We start from the raw sequence: 23,226 nt of genomic DNA on the forward strand, positions 1-23,226 counted from the left end.
GGATGCCTTCGAAAAACATTCTCTGTGAAAACATCAAGTCTCAAAGTTGAAACAATCAATTAGAGTGTTTTTATATCATTATACATATACAGTTTAAACTCCAGTCAAAATACTTTATTAAAACCTATTTTATTGCTTTCAAGATTAAAATGAGCTTCATTGTCTGCAACGTGGCTCATTTAATTTAATTTTTCCATTTTTTTAATTGTCTTCAATCTCCCAAATTTTACTAAATTGTATTATCTATTAAAAACTGCCTGTACTAACTCAAAAAGGAAACTTTACTTTTGTAAAAAGTAAAAACATGATGTTTTCTCACTATTCAAACTATTCAAATCGGCTTTTTAATTGATCTGTACTTATTTATTTATACTTTGTTTTTTTCAGTTGTAAATTTAAAAAACTTAATCAATAATCAACAGAAGGTCCAGGCAGGGTCGTTTTTGGGAGGAGGAATGTTTTGAAAATTGAATTTTCCCACCATTTTTCATGCCAGCAGATTAAGTAACATTACTTTAAAGGTCAAACTTTTCCTGTTCTTTATTAACTTTAAACAGAAGAACATGTGAAAACCCACCTTTCCCCTCTTCTGTCTGTCTCTGGTAAAATGATGCAGCTGTAGTGTTTTCCTCTTTTATCGGGCAGGAAGCTGTCGTTGATGGTTGATCGGTGACTGTCCGACTCTTCCTGATGCCACTTCAGACACTTCTGCTCTCATGTTTCATTTCCACTGTCACACTTTCTTTCTTTCTTCTTCCATTTTACCGTTCCTCTCTTTATCATCAGGAGGAGTTGGTAAGATAACACCCACACCCCCCAACCCCACCCGCACTACCCTCCAGTCCTCCCATTAGCCTCACCCCAGCTCACCCACTTTGTCCACTTCCTGTCAGTTACATTTACCCTCTCATGTTCCAGCCGTGATATTTACATGTGGATATCTTAATAGTGGCTTCTGTTTTTTGCTGTGATGCATCAGTGCAGCCGCCATGTTGCTACAGGACCCTCCTAAGCTATGTGGTGCACATCTATGAGAACAAACACACAACTCAACACATTTTCAAACTAATTTCCAGCAGATACTTGTTAGCGATGCATGAAATGTGGTTTGAAATAGAAACTTTAAGTTCTGATGTTCTTTGTGGATAGTAGCAGCTGAACTTTAAAATAAAAAAGTACTTTTGGTGGAATTATTTTCTAAATATGTTTGGGGTGCAGCTTTGATAATTAAATTATTTATAGTTTTGAAAATTAGATTTAAACCAAACTAACTGATTACTTAAGTTCAGCATTAATTTCCAGTAATTATCTGTTTTGTACTGTAATATTTTGTTGCTTAAGTTTTCATTTAATTTGATAACAAATTTCCTGTAAAATATATTTATTTTTCATTTAACATTTCTTTAAAGTCTTACAAAGACTTTTTATTCAACTAATTGATAAAGATAATGCAATTTCCATAGTTTTATTCAGTGAGAATCCATTTCTACATTATTTTAGTATTTTCTACAATTATTTTTTGTTTTATTTAATATAATTATATTTGTAGAACAAATTTTAAATATATTTTTATGTTATCACTCTTACCTTTTTTTTTCAATGATTTAATTGCATTTGTAGTTTGATTTTCCTCATGCACACATTCACTATTTTAGCAGGTTTGTGTAGAGTTTCAATTTAACAAGAAATCCTGATAAACTGCTCTTGTGAATTTGAATAAATGTCATTAAAGCAGTTGGAAATTGAAATATTGAAGCCATCCACAGTCACCTTCATTCATTTATATCATATAAAATGCAGATAGTCTGCTCTCAGGTTAAATTCAACACAACCAGAGGATTACGGTGTTCTTTTCTGCTTCTTTTTCAAATTTTCTTCTGGTTCAGTTTCTGAAACCTGCTGCAATATGGCGGCAGGACAGATGCATCACGTGAGCTGACTGAAGCATTTATGTTTATTTATCTGTGGCTGCTAAGAATGAGATGTTACAGAGGCTGATTTTAAAGTCTGATCTTTAACACTGAGGCATGGCGACGTCTGTTTGACTCCCTGTTTTCTCCCCCTGCTCGCCGCCCTCCTCATGACGAAGATTCAGCCATTTGGCAGAAATCTAAATGGACCTTACTAACAACCTGCATGGTGTCGACAAAAATCTGTCTGGTTGTTATTTTGTCTATTTGTTTGTTCAGTCAGAAATACACTGATGTCCTCTAAATTTGCTTCAGTTATTTTGTTGTTGAAGCAGCTGCAGCTGGAGAGACTGTGAGGTTCAAAAGTCGCCTGATATTGCTTTAATGTGGAATCTCTGCTTTTTAGAATCAAACACAAAACCAGATAACATTTGAAATGCTATTTATAATGTAAATTATCTTCAGCAGTAAACTACATTTCTACTTAGTGCATTAAACATTTTGTGTGTTTTGTGATCTCAGTCTTAAACTGAAAGAGTTGTTTTGTAGTAATGCATCCTCCAACCAGACTGTTTCTGCAGCTCTTCTGAGACTGTATATGTTAAGTAAACAGATGGACAGGTCTTTTTACGCCTTTAGCGGGTTGAAACTCATCATGTTTTATGAGTTTATTCCCCTGGTTTAACCTTTGAGTGTTGCCTTTTTCTTGGTGTGATGCTTGATTTCTTGTCCTCCAGGATTTGACGGCTCTGGCCAAAGAGCTGAGGGAGCTGCGACAGGGGGAAGAAACCAGCCGCCCGCCAGTCAAAGTGACAGACTACTCATCATCCAGTGAAGAGTCTCACAGCAGTGAGGATGAGGAGGGAGAAGGAGGGGCTAATGACGGAACAGTGGCTGTCAGCGATATACCGCGCATTATGTGAGTAAGGCATTCAACATCAGCTCCCACTTCGACTGGGAATAAGAAGTTCCTCAAGGAGGAGGAACTGGCTTCCACAGTCCGTTTCAGTCTGTTAAAATTGGGCTTTTAGGGCTATAACATATGTTTAGATTGACTTGAGGTTCCCATCTGATGACCCCAATGAAATATTGGTCAGCACTGCTCACTGGTCTATTTAGGGATTACAGGGATCAGGAGGTTCTTCATCATCTAAAAAAAGAAAATTTCCCAGCTTTTCTGGAATTTACATCTGTATCCTGATAAAGAAAAGCAAAATAAGCATTTGCTGCTTCAGCTCTTGTTGAAATGCTGGAAACGTTCCTTTATGATGCTATTTCCAGCTTCATTTTCTCCACTGACCACTGAGGCTGTTGTTCATAACCAAGAGATGACCTTTGTGCGTGATTTTATAAATTTTGTGCATAAAAGTAGCCAGTAGAAGTTGGTAAGTAATGCACATGGTCAGCAATAACGCTCGTTGTTGTTAGGGAGCCCAAAGTGGGCCAACATTGATTGCTCTTCAGGTATCTTTAACTCTGGGAAATTGCTGATTACTTGACCTGAGAGGTCTGCTACAATTGGAAATGTACCCTGAAGATGCAACATTAAATACTTTTACATGTTTTCCTGCTTGTACTAATGTGCATCCTGGTTGAACTGATCACAAGTGGACAGTTTTACAGGAACAAACTGTACACCAGGAGGAGGGTTTCGAGTTATGTTCTGTAGGCAGTGCAGGTTTTGGGAGGAGAATTTTAGCTTAGATACAAGAAAAGGCTTTTTGCAAACAAGTTTGATCAAATATATTAACTTGTTGTACAGCATGTAAAATTCTATTTATTGTATATCTAAATTAATATAAGTGAAATAGTCTTTGTGGATTTTAACACATTAAAACACAAATTGACTAATTTCTCTTCTTACCCAGTTTTATTTGAACACCTGGCAGGAAAAACCTTACAAGTTAAGAAGTTTTAATTTACAGTTTAAGAGTAATTTAAGAGTTTTACCTCTCTCTTTCAGGCCTCCCTCAAGCCAAAGTTCCAATGAGCCATTCAGCATGATTGGAAGCCACAATGACAACCACGGCGACTCATATGGAAACAGCTCCCAGAACAGCACCCTGATGATGCGTGAGGTGAGACACAGTTTTGACCTCTGACCTTTGGCAAATGAACTCCACTGACCCCACAAACATCATCCCTGCATGGCTGAGGGGTTTACAGCTTGTGTTCTGGTCTGTTAGCATTATGGTTTGACCACATAAACCCCTGATAAACACATCTGTTCAAGATTATCAGCTGGTTGAACATCTGGCAGTTTTTCCAGTAGTATTTATTTATTAGAAACTGATTCAGATTAATTGAGTTCAGTAGATACATTGCTTATCGTGGTATCTGACTTTAAGCTATTTAAATAGCTTATTCCTTTGATCATATTAAATTAATATACGTAAATGTGTAAATATATGGAAAACTTGTGATCAAAGACTTTTGTGGAGGTTTTCTTTAGGAAAAAAGTGATCAAATTATTATTAACTAATATTGTACACCCTCTTTCAGTTCTAAGATCTAAGTTCTTTATCAGAACATGATAAAAAAAAGTACATCTAGTTCTTACCAGGTCTTAAAATGAGTTAAATCCAACCTCAGATGAACACCAACACATGACATATTAGACTGTATCATTATTTATTGATCAAAAACTGTGACAAAACACAGAAGTAGTGTGTAAAAAACTAAGTGAATCCTGAGGTTTTGTCAGTTTGCTGGTCTGGAGCATTCAGGTGTGTATTAACACAATGCCAAGGAGGAAAGACTTCAGCAATGATCTTAGAGAAGCAACTGTTGCTGCCCATCAATCTGGGAAGGGTTATAAGGCCATTTCCAAACTATTTGGAGTCAATCATTCTACAGAGAGAAAGTTTATTCACAAGTGGAAAACATCATGTTTCCCAGGAGTGGACGTCCCAGCAAGTTCACCCCAAGGTCAAAAACCCAAGAGCTACATCTCAGACTCTACAGGCCTCAGTTAGCATGTTAAATGTTAAAGTTCATGGCAGTACAATTAGAAAAAGACTGTTTATGGCTTGTTTGGAAGGGCTGCAGGAGAAAGCCTCCTCTCTCTAAAAGAACATGGCAGCACAGCTTAGGTTTGTAAAGCTGCATCTGAACAAACCACAAGACAAACAAGATGTTTGGTCATAATGCACAGCAGCACGTTTGGAGGAAACCAAACACAGCATATCAGCACAAACACCTCATACCAACTGTCAAGCACGGTGGTGAAGGGCTGATGGTTTGGGCTTGTTCTGCAGCCACAGGACCTGGGCACCTTGCAGTCATTGAGTCCACCATGAACTCCTCTGGATACCAAAGTATTCTAGAGTCAAATGTGAGGCCATCTGTCCCACAGCTAAAGCTGGGCTGAAACTGGGTCATCAACAGAATAATGATCCCAAACGCAGCAGCAAATCTACAACAGAATCTCTGAAAAAGAAAAGAATCAAGGTGTTGCAAAGGTCCAGTCAAAGTCCAGACCTCAACCTGACTGAAATGCTGTGGTGGGACCTTAAGAGAGCTGTGCATGAACACATCAACTTAGAATTGAAAGAGGGTGTATTTTTTGACATGACTGTATGCTTCATCTTGTATTGTAATTGAAAGTAAAGGTGCTGTGATGGTTATGTTTTCAGGGGCCTTTACACAAAAACAAACAAAAATATACCAGTGGGAATATTTTATTTTATCTAAAGTCAGAAACAAACACACCTTCACTCAGCAGGGTTCTACTTCCCTTTATCACCTGAACTGTCAATCACAACCTCCCTGCACAGTAGTCCGTCCCTCTTTTTCTTTTTCCAGAGACATAGGGGATGGAGGCGGAGCTCTGCCGGTAGCATCGGTTTCCCCGGCAACGCTAATATGTTCCTTGGCGACACCAGTCTCCCAGATTTGGTGCTGCAGAGCACCTCCCCTCTGGCCTCCCCAGGCGAAACCTCTGGGGCCCAAGTAGGTGGAGCAGCATCCAAATCCCAGCCCCTGAGAACCTCCCCTCCCTCACCCTGCTCACCTGTCCACAAACCCTTCACCAAACAGTTTGGTGCTTTTTCAGCATGGGAAATTACTGTAAACTCAAGCTTAAGGCCTTTTAAGACCGAAGTGGGTGCTGTTATTGCAGGTTGTGGACAAAAATAATCAAAGCTGCTCAGTATAATATCAGTAAATCATCACTGTTTTTATGAGCGTAGCATTGATTTGATCAAACACAGGTGGGGCCTCCGATCTGATTTTAATAATCCCTGTAAAAGGTAACCCCTCAATGCTTCATAACTTCCTTTGTAAACTTCACAGAAACATGGTTGAGACATTTGAATTCACATTTACATTTTTGGGGGGCGTACCTCTAGTGCCCCTCATCTATCCCCAAACTAGATGTCAGGAAAGAATAAAAAAGGCTCGCTCTGTCATAGGAAGTTGAGCTGTTAAATACGAGTTAATGAACAATAACTATGCCACACACACAACATGAAATATCCATTCACTGTTGATTTAGTCTTAAAATTTTCATATCCACTGTTCTCGGCCTCATGTTCAGCTTAACCTGTTGGCACCTTTTATTTCCTGCCTCACAGAAGAAAAAAATTGGATTTCTTCCCTCCACTCCGCTGTTTGATCCCTGTTTTGCTGCTTTCCTCTTTCTGTCTTCCAGCCTCTGATCCAGGAAGTACCCTCCACCCTGTTCCTGAGTGCATAAAACATGTAGCTGACAAAATAAAGGAAACACTAATGAGGACCAGTTTTTCTCACTGGGACACCAAAAATATCTTTAGTGAACTCATGTGTTTCCTTCATTTTGATACCTGTTTCATCCGGTTTTCTGCAAACTAACAAACCATCAGACAAACGTGTGACTAAGTCTTCCTTTCTGTTTCTATGATCTGCAGTATGGGATGGGAGGCAGTGGAGGCTCCAAGTCTTCCTTTACGCCTTTTGTTGATCCGCGGGTATACGGGACCTCCCCGACAGATGATGATGATGATGATACAAGCTCTGCTGCAGGTACATTTCCTGTTTGAATGAGGACTCACAGATAAGCCGGGTGCCCTGGATCCCTTTGAAGGGAAGATTCAATCTCACAACTAACTCATCACTTTACTTTTGGATCCTCAATCAGGACCTCTTAGCATCAGGTTGCTCATAGATCAACACCAACGTGAGACTGTTGTCATATATTTCTGGTGATAATGTGAATGATTCAAGTGTCACCCTCAGATTAATCAGGCTACATACTGTATAAACCATTTCCCCATCTAAAATATGACATTTTATTTTTATTATTTGATTTCATCTCCCTCAACCATCTGTCAACCCCCAAAAAAATTATTTTGACCTCCTCTGGAATCGACATAGATAACAGAGGGGAAGTGATGAAATGATGTGCTTGAACCAAAATCAAAAGACTTAACAGGGGTCAAATGTTTGCAATCATATGGAAGAAAAAGTATCAAATGTTGTGCTTTGTTTTTTAACCCTCTGATCCCCAAAACAGGTTCTTAAAAGCAGGGTTCATTTTTAAGATTATACTATTTATCTTAGATAGAAATGATTAAAACCGGGGGAAAAATGGATTTTGAATTTTAGACACAGTTTAAACTGTCCAAGATACAGTTCAATGAGAAAAGTTAATCAAGTATAAGATTAATGAAATTTAAAATAAGCCAAAAATTATGAGTTTGGATGGACAAACTGATTATTATAAGATGTATTAAAGACCTAATACTGCAGTAAAAGGTTCAGAGAGTTACAGTTCCTTTTTAATTACTGCCGTTCTCACAGGAGTGATTTAGTACTGAAATACTTTTGTTTAGGTTAGAAATAGCTTGTAAAATAAAAAGATGTAACATTCATGTCTCTATTCTCAGCGTGCTGTCAAATAGCACAGTTAGAATTGAGGTTTTACATAATGAATGAAAAGACTCAAAGTATTGTCAGATGATGATGTCGCTGTGTTGTGCTGCAGCGCTGTTCGCCGATGAGCTGCTGAAACAGGAACAGGAGCAGGCGAGGCTCAACGAGGCCAGGAAGATCTCTGTGGTCAACGTCAACCCAACTAACATCCGACCTCACAGCGACACACCCGAGATTCGAAAATACAAGAAACGCTTCAACTCTGAGATTCTTTGTGCCGCTCTTTGGGGTGAGATGGCAACAACTTCACAGAGATTTTAATCGTGTGTGTGGTCACACAGGTGGTAAAAATCAGACTCTTGTGTTTGCAGGGGTGAACCTGCTGGTGGGGACGGAGAACGGCCTGATGCTGCTGGATCGGAGCGGTCAGGGCAAAGTTTACAATCTGATTAATCGAAGACGCTTCCAACAGATGGACGTCCTGGAGGGACTCAATGTCCTGGTCACCATCTCAGGTTGGTAAACCTTTGTGATCCCTTTATGAAGCTGTTTAATGCTTAATAACTTCTCATGTGAACATCACAGAACTAAGTTCGCTTAAACATTTACCATTTAAAGTCTGTAACGTGTTTTTTTTTAACTACTCAGGCTAAAATATCTTGTGGTGCTGTTACAGTAAACTATTTCTTGTTGTGGAAAAATTTGGTTTAACTTCTTTCACATGTGAATGAATTGTACGGTAGAGCCCTCAGTTCTTTATATTTTCCTTCCAAGCAGCCAGACTATGTTGTAATCTTTTAAAGTGGGCTGGATTAATAGTTCTCCAGGCTTTCTGAAGAGTTTTTCTTTGGACATTGGCTGCTTTTGGCTGCTTTCAGTTTGACAGACAGAAAATAGTATTTTTGCAGCAACAAGGTGATTCCCAAAGAGCTATTAGCTGAAAACTTGGAAGTGGACTGAAAATCAGTGGCAACAGGTCTTATGGAGGGATGAATCCTTCCCAGAGCCCGGACCTCAACATTATTGAAGCAGTGTGGGATCATCTGACAGAGAACAGAACAAAAGGCAGCCAACATCCAAAGAAGAGCTTTGGGATGTCCTTTAAGAAGCCTGGAGAACTATTCCTGAAGACTCCTTAAAGAAATGACAGAAAGCTTGTCTAAGAGGGTTCAGGTGGTGTGAAGAATAAAGGTGCTCAGACCAAATATTCACTTTAAAGCTCTTTAGGACTGTACAAATTATGTTTATTCCTTTTATGCTGAATTTACACATTTAAAATATTTCATACAATAGTTTGCGTTTTCCTGGACATATATAAGGAATGAGAGGTGGCTCAGGTCTTTACACAGTACTGTGCTGTTGTTGAGCCCTTACCTGGGGGGTCACCTGACCCTGAATCAGTCCTTGGTGTCAGTCCAGAAACAGAATCTCCACTGGTCAAATTTCTTTATAAAGGTTAAACTAATATGATCATTTAGAAGGCATTTTTGTTTTGCTGGACATGTTGTCATGGTACTACTTTTTTTCTTCTTTGTTGATCTTCTTACTGCTGCACAGTACAAATTTAAAACAAATCCTGATATGTAACACCTGATGGTAACCCTGTTGCATGTATTAGAGGGATGTTGTTTCCTCTCACATTCTATGAAAGCATTTTTCCCAAACCAGGAAAGAAGAACAAGCTGCGTGTTTACTACCTGTCTTGGCTGAGGAACAGGATATTACACAATGACCCTGAAGTGGAAAAGAAACAGGGCTGGATCACTGTTGGGGAACTGGAGGGCTGCGTGCACTACAAAGTCGGTACGAGAGCTGGTTTATGTGTGCTGTGAGGAGATAAACCTTTTCACACAATGTAGTGACAAAAAGTTAGGTAAACATAAGATTTAAGATAAGGAGTTGTCAGAATAACAGCAAGTGAATTGCTGCTCAGTTGATTTTTTTTCTTTTTTTGTGGATCTGCATTTAAAGTTCATCAAAAAACAAAAGCACTTTTTTTTCAGGTATTTTGTTTCACTTGTTTTTATGTTTTCTTGCAGTGAAATATGAGAGGATTAAATTCTTGGTGATCGCTCTGAAGAACTCTGTTGAAATCTACGCATGGGCACCAAAACCTTACCACAAGTTTATGGCCTTCAAGGTAATTGGAGTGTGCTTGAGGTATTCAGAAAAGACATTTGTAGCTGAGAACATGAAAGCTAAAAACACAGATGTGCACGAGCAGCATGATTGTGATTTATTTTTGTTTATGTGTAGTTCATTATGTTACCAAGAAACGGCTTAGGTTAGGGTTCGAAACTGAAGTCACCAGGAAGCAAAAATGTACTGAGATTGATAACAAAGATAGGAAATCATTTCAGATTTGATTATTTAACTGATTTAGTCTTAGTAGGTCAAGTATATCATTAGCAATATTATGACTTTTCAACAATTTCCAGACAAAAGCCCTAAATGTTTTAGAGCCTGTCAGAATGTTTTATGTTCAAAATAGAAAGCTGTTGTAAATTTTTATGTTTTCAATTTTTACAAACTTTTACAAAAAAATATTTTCTCATATTCAGCAACACAAATATTTTACAGGACATGCTGCTGGATTTTGTTTTTACTCTTAACTAAAATACAGGAAATTAAAATTTAATATTCAGACCATGGTTTCAAGATAATAATAAATCATTGCTTTAAAATAAACTTTGGTCATTTCTAGGTGTGCTCTTGGTCCAATATTTTTTTATGAAGTGAAAGGTAATAGCAAATAATATAAATATAGCCCTGAACATGTACAGCCATACACGTGAATTTGTTATGTTGAAGAGGCCACAAAGTAGCCATTAAAAGCCCACAAAAACATCAACAGACTGTAAGGCAAAATGGTTCCGTACTGGAAACCAGTATCCACTATCTCAGTTCCTGGATGCCCAAGAGTTTTAGGATCAGGAATTTACATAACATACTGATATGCTACAGAATATGTGTGAAAAGGGTTATATGTCCCGACCTCAGCTCTTCATCAGTCATCGACCTCTTTATTTCCCAGTCTTTCACAGACCTGCAGCATCGCCCCATGCTGGTGGACCTGACTGTGGAGGAGGGCCAGAGGTTAAAAGTCATCTACGGCTCCAGTGCTGGCTTCCATGTCATCGATGTTGACTCTGGAAACCCCTACGACATTTACATCCCCTCACATGTAAGACTCAGTGTATGTGTGTGGGTGTGAGTGTGTGTACGTGTGTGTAGGGGGTGTTAGTACATTGTGGGGACCCATAATTTATTTATGATATGGGGACAGGTCCCCATAATATAAATAATCAAATATTAAGGTGGAGAACTGGATTAATATTGGATTTAGGTTAATGGTGGGCTTATGGTTTGGTCAGGCTCTTAAAATGAATGAGTGACCCAGTGAATGAGGGATTTTGTGAGTGACTGAACAAATGAAGTGATGATTAATTACCTATAAAAAAAATGAGAGGGGAGGGCAGTGACATAATGGATAAACGTTGAATAAGTAAGTGAGTGAAAGGATTACATGTATGAAAGAATAATAAATTAAAAACCACTGAAAGCCACTGAAATTAATCAAATATTGAAAACATCAGTTGATGTGCTCATGAGTGAGTGAAATAAATTAGACATTGAATGAATGACTGATTGAATAAGTGGGGATGCAAGAAAATAACTTTTAGATTGTGACATGGTGTTTTGATTTGTGAGTAAATAAGAGAATGAATGATGGAACGACTTTGTCAGTGAATGACAGTTAAAATACTGAGTTTGGTGGTTGAATGAATGAGTGATGAAGCAGGTGAGTCAGTGTCATCCTCTAACCGGTCTGGTTACAGTCAGAGATGGTGGGGGTGGGAGACGGTAACCACAGCAACCGCCTCACTTGCTTTTGGCAGTCATGAATCACGCTGTGCTCATGTCTGTTTCCATGGCATTTGCGTGGTTGAGGAGCGGGAGACTCTATTGTTGCAGCAGTTTCTTCTCTCTCAGGGTGGGGAAGGGGGGGGTTAGGGGGGCCCAGCAGCTCCTAACCTCCTGCCCCTACCCCCTCCAACTCCCTCCCGTGTGTCGTCCCGGCAGATTCAGGGTCAGGTGACCCCGCACGCCATCGTGGTTCTGCCCAAGACGGACGGCATGGAGATGCTGCTGTGCTACGAGGATGAGGGCGTCTACGTCAACACCTATGGACGCATCACCAAAGACGTGGTGCTGCAGTGGGGCGAGATGCCCACCTCCGTCGGTACGTCAACCAATCAGCTCGCTTCTCCTTGAACCCTGACCTCTGACCTCTATAAGCGATCTCAGCAGATCATCTTTCACCCTCACTATCTACCACACCCCTCCTCCGTTTAAAGCAGCACTCTTACCTTTTCCGGCCTTTTGCTTTTAGTTACACCTTTGAACAAGAAGCCAAGACTGTAGTTTCACCTGTTTCAGTGGCTGCTTAAAGGGATGCAACAGGTTTTTGGGAGACTGAGTTGTTCAACTTAACGTGCTAAAGTGATGAGAACGAAAGCACCTCCATCACCACTGCTCCATCGCTCCCTGCTTACATTTTTTGGGCACACTATCTTGATCTTTGGAGAAAAACTCATGTGGGTGATTTTCTTTTAATTCAAGACCACCTCCATATGTTGTGCCTTAGATGCTAGGATTTATCATGAGTAAAGTAAACACTCATCACAATGACTGAGCATGTCCTCTAACAGGAATCTCAAAAATACACATTCAATCCGACTTTCATAAATATTTAGAACCAAAAACCAGTCCTGTCAATTTGAAGGGCAGTAACTGTTGAATAAAGTAGTTACAAAAGAAGAAATAGTACACACATCACAGACAAGGGCGATTTTAAAAAAAGAATAATAATAATTAAATTTTCTTATCACACTTGGATCTTAGTCAGATTAAATGATTGAATAAGAAAATATTTTATGCATTAATCATGCTAGTAGACTACAAGCTCCATGTGCTGTCCAATATTCAAAATAACCCAGGAAATAGATGTTCCTGATGCCATGGAGCAGGCTCATAGGATGCGTAGAAGAAAATAGATGCAAAAAATATACCTATTTCACAATTTTATTTTGGTGAAATCGCTTCAGCACATACCCAATTGTCAAGATAATTAAAGCTATTTTTAAAAAAGGCTACAAACATACAGATGAAAAGGACAGTTTTATGGATAAACTGTCAAGAAATGTCTAACAATGTATACCAATAAAGGAGTATGTCCCTAAAATGTTGGATCTAATGCTGGTCACTGGAACCCCAGTGGGTTAATTGTAGTCCCTCTTCTTGTTTGACATCTCACATACTTAAGAAGAGAAGGAGATACATAGGCAACAAATACTGCTTCATTTGTTTACATTGATAGTGTATGTTCAAATATTTAGAGTACTGTAAAAGTCCTGATCCAGCCCTCATTTCTTTAAAGGTTGCTTTTAAGCAGCAGCCAGACTTTCTTGTAACCTTTTAAAGTGGTCTTGAGAAATAGTTCTCCAAGCTTTGGTCTTTCAGAGTTTTTCTTTGGACATTGGCTGCTTTTGATTTTACAGACAGAAAACAGTATTTTTGCAGCAACAAGGTGATTCCCAAAGAGCTATTAGCTGAAAACTTGGCATATCTCAGCGTGGTGTGCAGTGTGTCCTTAAAACATTTGAGAAAACTGGACAAGTGGAGGACAAAAGAAGACGTGTCAGGCCTAAAAAAATATCTACAGCAGATGAACAGTATCTGAAAGTGATGTCCTTAAGAAAGAGGAAAAAATCCAGCAAAGAACTGACACAGGACCTGAGAGATGCATCTGGACCTTCAGCTGATCCATCTACTGTTGGCCCAAGCCTCATCAGAAATGGTCTCCATGGAAGGGTGGCTGTCAAGAAGCCATTCTTAAGGAAGGGAAACAGGGAGAAAAGGCTGAGCTATGCCAAATGACACAAGAAGTGGACTGAAAATCAGTGGCAACAGGTCTGATGGAGGGATGAATCCTCCCCAGAGCCCGGACCTCAACATTATTGAAGCAGTGTGGGATCATCTTGACAGAGAACGGAACAAAAGGCAGCCGACATCCAAAGAAGAGCTTTGGGATGTCCTTCAAGAGGCCTGGAGAACTATTCCTGAAGACTCCTTAAAGAAATGACAGAAAGCTCATATAAGAGTGTTCAGGCTGTGTTGGAGAATAAAGGTGCTCGGACCAAATATTGATTTTCAAGCACCTTAGAATTGTACAAACTCTGTTTTTGCCTTATATATTGTATTTGCATTTATGTTTGCACGTTTCAATAAATTCCTACAACACTTTCCTGTTTTCCTGGACATATATCTGGAAATGTGGGCTGGATCTAGACTTTTGTACAGTACTGTAGACCAGTTTCTCTCAGGAAATAATCTCTTTTTTTCAAAAGACCATGTGAAATGCTCGTGTTTTTGATAACTCATTTAACTTGACCTTTTAACGTCCTCTGAAGCAGTTCCAGTGTTCAGCATAAGTTACCTTACAAAAAAAAAGCCCCCTTACAAAAGAGCCGTCCTCGTGACAACTTCGAAAACTGATTCCTTTTGCTTCATAGTTCACCCCTCTGGTGTTCAAGCTGAGTGATGTACAGGACAAAAAGAAACACATTTAATCCTTAAAACACATTACACATGAAGATTAGCTTTACAGTGTTATAATCTGCCTGGAGCTCATGAAAAGTTTCAGTGCTGCTGTTCTCATCACTTCATAGGTAAGTTGACTAAAGGTACAACACCCCAAAAACTCAATGTATGTCTTTAACATAAGTGTTGACCACCCATCTGCTGCAGAGATTTACCTTCAATCCACATTCCTCCTGCAGACAAATGCCTTCACTTTCTACTCACTCCTTTTTTTCATGTGTATTTTAGTCTGTCTGCTGTGTTGACTTCTGTTCTCTTGTTCTGTCTCGTATTTTAAAAAAGAAATTTCACATTCATTCTTACTTTCATCCTTGACTGAATGAGCTGTTCAACAAAGCAAAATGTTTATAAGATTTAGCAGCCCAAGAGGTGCAATAAAGGGTCAGCCTACGACCAGAGTAACTGACCTACATCTAAATAAATCTGGTATTAATCAATTTACTCAGTCAAATTGCATGAGGAAGAAGCAAAAATGGGCGTAGTACAGCTGAGCAAATCCAGGACAAGTGTTGGAAAGGAGTTTTTCCTTTCAACGTCAATATTATTTTTTAGGTGTCAGTGAACATCCTGATTTGTAGAACATGTGTGTTTGACCAACAACATCTCTGTCCCGAAGCACTTATGTGACATCATCTCCTGTTAACGTGTGTATATATGTACTTTTCTGTCAGACCAGAGTTTCTCACAGCCAAGCCTGGCCTCAGCCCCCCATCTCCCAGGAAAAATATAAAACCTGCATTGAAATATTTAATTTTGCACACACATGTTGTGTTGATGAGCTGTTGATCGATCCCCTTTTTGAATTAAAAGCATTTTGAGTTACAAACACCGGCAGCAACTGTAAACCGAAGCTGCACTGACCCTGGGTGACCATGAGGACGAGGCCATCACTTAATAGTGTCTGTTTGCATACAGTGTCCTTATGTGGCTGAAAACTATTTTCAATCAATCAGTTTGTGCCACATTCATCAGATAAGTGTTTGCTTGTTAAGGTGATGGTTTCCAACATTATTTAAAACTTAAAACAAAAGTTAGATATAATTATATTTTGAAAAAGACCATCTGACATCATTGCAAGCTTGACCCACACTGCTGACCAGTCTCCACTGATTTGGTGTTGCACAGTTTGGCTGCTTGGCAAGGTGTCATCATTTGTACGCCATCAGAAATGAGATGGCCTCTGTTTTAGAGAATCAACTTTCACTACATTCTTTATAAGTAAAATAACATAATATCAGTATGTGGTCTTACATCCAACAGAAAGCTGTATAACTGTTGTGACTGGCTGACTTGTAATGTCAGAGCTGTAATACTGGCTTATGAAGCTCACAGTGATAAAGGACCCATCTGTGGGTGAACCACTGGAAAGATTTTACTGTGAAGCTGCTGAAAGGTAAGCCAGCCGTCCTGTTGTTCAGACCACCAGCGCCAGTCACAGATGCTCAAATAATTCATTCAAATCAAATATCAACTTCAAACCGATTCAAATCAATGGACACCCAGCAAGTCCGTCCCGCTGTCCTGCGTTACTGTTGCTATGACAGCGTCTTCCTCAACTCTGATGTCGAGATCGTTCAGTCAGAAACTGCTGCAATAATCTCCCGTAGGTGAGGCGGAGGCGGCCTCGAGGTGTGATTGGCTTGGGTGTGAGACTGGTGCTGAGTCTTCTCCTGTCCAATCTCCCTCTGTGTGTGTGTGCGTGTGTGTGTGTGTGTGTGGATGTGTATGTACAGCCTACATCCACTCCAACCAGATCATGGGTTGGGGAGAGAAGGCCATTGAGATCCGCTCCGTGGAAACGGGACACCTCGACGGAGTTTTCATGCACAAGCGAGCTCAGCGACTGAAGTTCCTGACGGAGAGGAACGACAAGGTGGGTTTTCTGTTCTGTGTCATCCCCAGTCAGCACATATCGGCGCATCTGGAGTTTTCTGCCGTCTTAAATCTTAAAAAAACAACAGTTGTTTTGTGTCAGTTGTTTAGAAAGTTAGCAGAGGCTTTAATCATCACCACTTCAAAGGCTTCGTCACAGTGACCCTAGATTAAGAATCTGTTATAAGAAGTTCTCATGTCTGACTTACTAAGTAGAATTATTAAGTCTCCACTTGTAGGGTTTGGTATGGAGATCATCTGTACAAATAGATGAAAGGAATGTGGTCTGTGGACTGTTTATGCATTTTTTATTAAATCGATTAAGAATGGGAATTCCATCATACGAACATATTTCATTGGATGCTTTGAAAAAAATGTGAACAGTGTATAATCTATAAAAGAGTAAGCATATGGATCAGAAACTATATTTATGAAGGCACCTTCAACTTCAGCCTGTTGATGATGCTACAGTGTTCAAAGGGCAGGCAATATTTAAAGGGTTTTTCTTTACCCTCATCCCCGGTGACAATATTGAAAATCATCATAGTAGTTTTTGTTTAATCTTAATGTTATCAATAAGTAAATAACCTGCATCCGATTTCCTATATAGATATCTAACTGACATATCTGCTTAAATACACCTGAGTAGATGCTGATGCTGTCCCCCACGTCTTGTTATCTGCAGGTCTTCTTCGCCTCAGTGCGTTCTGGAGGCAGCAGTCAAGTTTTCTTCATGACCCTAAACAGAAGCTCCATGATGAACTGGTAACCTGCATCTTCCTTTGACCTACCACCTTCCTCTTCTTCATCCTGAGCATCAGCCACCGACAGGAGGAAGGGATGGATGACAGGAGGACGGTGTTTGTGTGTCTGTATGTGTGTGTGTGTGTGTACTCGTGGATGAAAACAATAAGCTGCTGAATGGACTGAGCATCTGGAGGAGGAGTTAAACCACAGGAGTGTGCCCCTACTTAGAAACCCTCAGCTGTAGGGGACCCTCAAGGATGATGTCACCGCCTGCAGAGTAAAGATGACTCCACATACTGTTGGCAGACGACGTCTTCAACTCTGCTGAGGACTGTTGAGCTGCACTGGTGGTTGATCTGGAGACTTTAAAGGACATGCCAAGTAGCCTTTGAGCTGTGGAGAAGTTCTTTGTGTAGCACATCAGCGACTTTCACACAGGGTGTTCACACTGCGAGTATGTCGGAAGATTTATGGTGGCGATTCAGATGTTGTGACTGCAGCGAATCCCTCACTGTGCTCTGTTGTTGTCGTGAGTAAGCAAAGTAGCATTAGGTAGAAAAAAACACTTGAGTTTGTCTCTGAATCTAACAATAAGTGCAAAACTTTTTGAGAAGTGCTTATATTCACCTCGCAAAGCCAGTATTGCTTCGCTCATTGCAATTTTTAGACTAGATCTGAATCCTTTCATAGAGCATCTGAGAGAAGAGAACATCCTCACTAAGCCTGCTGAATTTTAAAATCAGTCTTTTTATCTAGTTTCTTTTCACAATCAGAGCTTCATGGGTTTGAGAAGCAACAAACAAAAGCACCAAGTCACTGAGTGAATATGGACTGGGTCAAATGAAAGTTGACAATCGTGAGAGAAATGTGGGGAAATCACTGTTTAAGCCACTGATGGTTGATTGAGACCAAACACAGCCTGCAACAAACTGAACCAGTGTAAACAGAAACAAAATACAAAGTCAAGTCAGCATAATACTACTGTTAAAATGCCTAATCTGGCATTTTATGTTTGTCTTGTCACCTTCTAAAATGTTTTCCATGCACATTTGTTGAAGCAGACAGTTTTCTTCAGGCGCCATGGACACAATTTACTTACAAAAATGAAAATTTTTCTTTCAGAATCTGAGCTGACGCGTTCATAAAACTCCTTTAGATGTTAAGAATGTCCTCGTTATTTTGCTACTAGCACTGGCCATACTGCTAAGCAGTTCTTTGTTTACCATGCAATATGATCAGTGTGGTCACTTTATGTCACGCTTCAGAATAACATTGTTTCGTATCACAACAGTCAAGGGTGCTTACTTCATCTTCATCATTTAAAAACAAACTTGTTCAGTTCAACATTCATGTCCATTCATGCACATCACTGGATGCAGATTGTAATCAAGGCATTATTAGATCAACAGTGTAGCGAATTTATAAGATTTAAGGAACATATTTAGTGTTTTTTTTAACTTCTCCTGACACCAAATTATTTAAAAATACAATCAAAATTGCTAAAGAATTAGCCATATTAGCTGCTTTCAGATGCTGATCACCAGATCTCAGACCAGCTCAAATGAATGACCCTAACCAGGTAAACAGAACCGAGTTTGTTTTAACCAAACCAAACAGCTTAGGCTGCTAATCCCATTTGTGTCACATGAAGGGTTTTGCAGCTACCAAATGTTAAATGGTCACTGCAAAGGCAGGTGTTGGTGGTGGTCCTCTGTTCTTCATCTGTGGGTTTCCAAAGCCATTTTTTGATCTGCAATCAGAAGAAGCAAATAGATGGGTTTCTGTGCAACGTGGTATGCGCAACTAGGGGGGCAGATAACAGCACTCAACCCTGTTCGGTTGGCAGAGATAAGCTCCTAAACGGCGATGAACAGGCAGTTAACTGATTAACTAACAATTAATGGAAATTGTTAAATATTTCAAGGGGATCACAGCCCATTGGACTAAGGTCTAGTGCTCACTTTGTGTCTCAAAATTCTAAACTCTGATCCCATGTCATATGACTCATCTCTTTAAAACTACACAGAGAGCATACATTCATGCATCTATGTTTTTAATAGATTTTAATCTGTAAAATCACTGTACAATACATTCACAGTGATACGGCAACTCATTTAGAAATATGACAGCTAGAACTGATTATATTGTCATCTTGGAATGCGCCATTTGAATAAATAAGTACATCATCGTAAACTGTTCGAAGTTTCTCTATACTTTGAATAGTGATAATAAAGGACTCTTGGTCATCAAATATTCAGAGAAACTGCTGTATCCTGACACTCTTTCTGACAGTTATGGTTTGAGGTGTCTTGGACTGTAGGCGCCATTTCTGGGTTACAAAGTATACCTTGTCATGAAAATTATTATATATTGAGCCCAGTGAAACTAACGTTACTACCATGCTGTCGATTTAGTCAGAAAAGGAGAGAAGAAACACAACCAGTTTTTAAAAAACAGTTTGAGATCATTCGGAAATATTGTCAGTTTGCATTTTTCACAAATCTATATCAAAACTCTGAACTAGGGAATACCTTCATATGATTGACTTATTTTATTATTAAGTCAGTAAGAATTACAAACGATGAAAATGTACATTTAATAAAGATGTTTTTAAAATTTTATGATTGCCAACAGCAGTTTTGCTTAAATGTTTGTAGGCAAGAAATGATGAGTCTTAGAGAAAAGGTGAATGTAAATATAAAAAACTTCCACTAATGCACAACAAAGTTTATATGCTCTTGTGAGGTGTTTTTTTTTTGTCTGTTTACAAGTAGATTTGATGCACATCACGTGGAATAGAAACAACTTTGTTACTTGAGTATGACCTGGCAAAGATTAGAATTATGTGGCACAAAGACTATTTCCGTTCTGAGCTGACAAACAATAAACTCAGTGGCTGACTGGCGTTTTCCCAAATATTATATAATATCCCAGATGTTTCCAGAGATTAAGTAATTCCCAAAGAAGAGCTGTCTTTATTTATCTCTTGTGGATGTCCACCACATTTGTTGTTTATCCTCCATGAGATTTGTTTTGAATGAGGACAATTCTTTCTTCAGCTCAATTACATCCACTAGCAGTGAAGCCTATACCACCACCCTCTGGCTGCACTACATAGCCTAGTTGATTCACTTCAAACAAGAGCGCCGATAAATTTTCATAATTCCCATCAGATCTGGTAGTTAATGGAAACCCCACAACTGTAGATAACAATAGCTGTCCACAAAGTGTAACTCCTGTACTTCTGGTGTTACTGTTACATGCCTTCGATTTGTGCTATCGATGGTTCGGCTTTTAAACTTGACTCTAACCTTAATGCCACTGGGTTGTTGTTCAAATTCTGACAATATAGTTTGCTACCTAGGTGTAAAATATATATAGCTGGATCACCTAGTTAGCTACTTAAACCCCTATGTGCACTAGTAATTAAGACATTATAGTTTTAAAGGTGGGGTTGTTCAAAGCATTTCTCTGCTGAATCATAAAGTAATGTTCTGAAAATTCCAAAAAATCCTGAAACCAAAAAACTATCACCATTTGTTTTCTAATGCAAAAATTATCGATGGCCTTATTGAGCCAAAATGCGTTGATGTTGAATAGTACAATAATAATAGGTCTGCTCATAGTGTGAACACTCATTTTGAGTGCTGCTGCTGCTGAAACACCTTCAGTCTCTTCTGTAGGGCTGTGAGCTCAATGTGAACCTCACATTCCTGTGTGTTCATATGCGAGTTACCTAAGGGGGCCACTGTACCTCTACGTGTGAAACTCCACCTTCTGTTTTGCCTTCTGCATGTTGAAATATTTACTTTTGCACTGGAACTGAAGCAGCCAACAGGTGAACAAACTACTACCTTTACAGTCAAACGAGATCGCTGAACACATTAAAAGCACACTTCTGTCATATTCAGCCATCACTGTAAAAAATGGGAATACTGGTTCATCCATCTTTTAACATCATCTCATACAAAAAAATACTACCAGGCCTTGTTATTTTAACAGTCTTTGTGTTGTAGATGTTGTTCATGGTAATTTCATAACTGCTAACATCAGACACTTCATCCTTTTGAAAAATAAAGAAATAAAACATGCATTTCCTCACAATGAACACCAGGCGGCATAGTCCATATATCAGACGAAGAAACGGACCAGACCACGAGGCATTATGGAGATACATTTTACACATCACTGCAGATGCTACACAGTCAGCTCCTATGGCTGCTTTGTCTTGTTTTGTTTCTGGCTTGGAAGAAGGACAGTTGTATATATTGTACAATTGCTGTAACAGAAACAAGAAAATCTTCATATCATTTGTCACTAAAGAAACTTGGCGGTAGATAGTTGCTAACTCCGGGAGGTTTTTTATTTTTGTTGCTGTTTGTCGTCAAGAGTGTTCATACTGCTATGTGTGCTCTGCACTTGTGTAAATACTCACTTTGATGTTAAACTTTGCAAAGCAGGAGAGAACGCTGAAGAAAACAGTAACTGTCTTGCTTACTTTTCTACGGAAGCCAAGAGTGTAGCTTTGCCTGCAATTGTTTTTTACTTCTTGACAACAAAGCCTGTTCTCATGTGATAAGAAGTTCATTATTCTCTCTTTCTTAAGAAATCTGCATTTGTTTTTTTGGAGATCATGACATGTTACTTTGAGAAAATGAGGACTGGTTTCTTAAGACCACGGTGATTATGATGAGCTCAAAAATGAGCAGTTTATGTGTCCTCATTTCAATACTGAATTGGGGAGGATCTATCACAGTAAACAAAAGCACGTGTAATTCTGTTTGTTGCTTTGAGTTTTAGTAATCGTTTAGCACAGACAGTGGTGTTTGATAAAAGAAAATATACTAACCTGTTGTTTCGAGAAGACAATCCTTGTTGTCTGTAGATAACAACATATTTGACCCTGTCATCACTACAAAACAATCTTAGTTATTTTGAGATAATTAGATAATTAATCTGTGATCACATGTTAATAAAATAATGACATTTGCAAGGATGGCCGCTCTTGGCTTCCATACTTTTTTTTCCACTTTAATTTTTTATTGTTTTTGTCATAGCTCTGTAAATCTGTCCAGATGGAAGGTTTTCGGAATGACAAGCCAAGCAAGGGACTCAAGCAAAAGTTTGCTCTTTGTAATTCATTGCTGTTTATTTAATTGTGCAATTTGCATGGACACATACATGTTTTACCTGTCTTGTTATGAACTTGATACAAACTGCAGGTTTGAGGCAATACACTGGTGGGTTTGGCCGTGCAAGTTGGATGGTGGGAACCCTAAAGCATTTTTCACATAACGCTGAACAACATATCTTACCGTTCCTCGCTTTTATCTATCAAGTAACAGTCATGATTGTACACTGCAGAATTATACAATAATTGTTAATATGAATTTATGTATGTTAAGAACAAGTAGGAGGGTCACTTTTTGGGGTGGACTGACCCATGGATGACTGTAAAAGCTGGTATTTGTGTGAGGAAACTGGTTCATCTTTTAATTGATAGCTTTTGTTGTTCACGGATCTTAAAGGATGCGAAACATGCAAGCGTTGGCGCTTTAAGGCCAGCTGAAGCCTTTTACATGTGCAGGATGTTAGCATTGATCAACAACCTGTGAATAAAGGTCAGGAGGCAGGGTCCGTTTGAGAAACCATAGATCAAAAGATATATATACTGTAATAATTTTCATTATGATGATACCTTATGATCATTTTAGAGAAGGACAAAAAACAATGTTCACTTATTAAAGCTTAGTTGTCTTTCTACAAAATAGAAAACATAGCTATACTGTAAGAATTTCTAAAAATAAATACAATGTTTTTATTGTGGTATTATTTGTATTTGTATTTAAATTTTTGTACGTATCAAGACTGTGAACGTATGTACGACTGTCAGCTTGTGAGTGCGTGAGTGTGTAGGTGAGTAGGTGTGTGCACAGGTGTGTGGCATGCATGTGAGTGTATGTTTTCACCTCCTCTGAATCACTGGAATCAGTCAAAAAACCACCTCGATCTGGTAAAACATGATGTTGGGAATTCTTCAATAAATGTCCTCTCCTTGTACAGCAACCGCACGTTCTGCTCTGTTTCTTCACACAACAAAATACGCACACACAGTGGAGTTTTACTCTAAAGAGAGATGATGACAACTGGCAGAGTGCTTCCACATATGTATATATGTTCAGAA

At 39.0% G+C, this 23,226-nt stretch overlaps 1 protein-coding gene across 4 annotated transcripts in view; it reads left to right on the forward strand.

Annotated features, from left to right (window-relative positions):
* tnikb (TRAF2 and NCK interacting kinase b) overlaps nt 1-23,108 on the forward strand; it is a 69,353-nt gene extending 46,245 nt beyond the window's left edge. For all 4 annotated transcript variants that reach the window (XM_072378384.1, XM_072378385.1, XM_072378386.1 and 1 more), the window contains 11 exons: nt 2,648-2,829; nt 3,874-3,988; nt 6,797-6,911; nt 7,873-8,049; nt 8,132-8,275; nt 9,429-9,563; nt 9,800-9,900; nt 10,795-10,944; nt 11,844-12,003; nt 16,157-16,296; nt 16,981-23,108. In XM_072378384.1, coding sequence (XP_072234485.1) covers nt 2,648-2,829; nt 3,874-3,988; nt 6,797-6,911; nt 7,873-8,049; nt 8,132-8,275; nt 9,429-9,563; nt 9,800-9,900; nt 10,795-10,944; nt 11,844-12,003; nt 16,157-16,296; nt 16,981-17,064 — 1,503 coding nt within the window. In that variant the 3' untranslated portion in view covers nt 17,065-23,108. The remainder of the gene's footprint in view (nt 1-2,647; nt 2,830-3,873; nt 3,989-6,796; nt 6,912-7,872; nt 8,050-8,131; nt 8,276-9,428; nt 9,564-9,799; nt 9,901-10,794; nt 10,945-11,843; nt 12,004-16,156; nt 16,297-16,980) is intronic.
* Nucleotides 23,109-23,226: the final 118 nt, after the last annotated feature.

This window comes from Leuresthes tenuis, unplaced genomic scaffold, assembly GCF_036924035.1.
Source record: "Leuresthes tenuis unplaced genomic scaffold, fLeuTen1.0.hap1 SCAF_24, whole genome shotgun sequence".
In the NCBI taxonomy this organism is placed as follows: domain Eukaryota; kingdom Metazoa; phylum Chordata; class Actinopteri; order Atheriniformes; family Atherinopsidae; genus Leuresthes; species Leuresthes tenuis.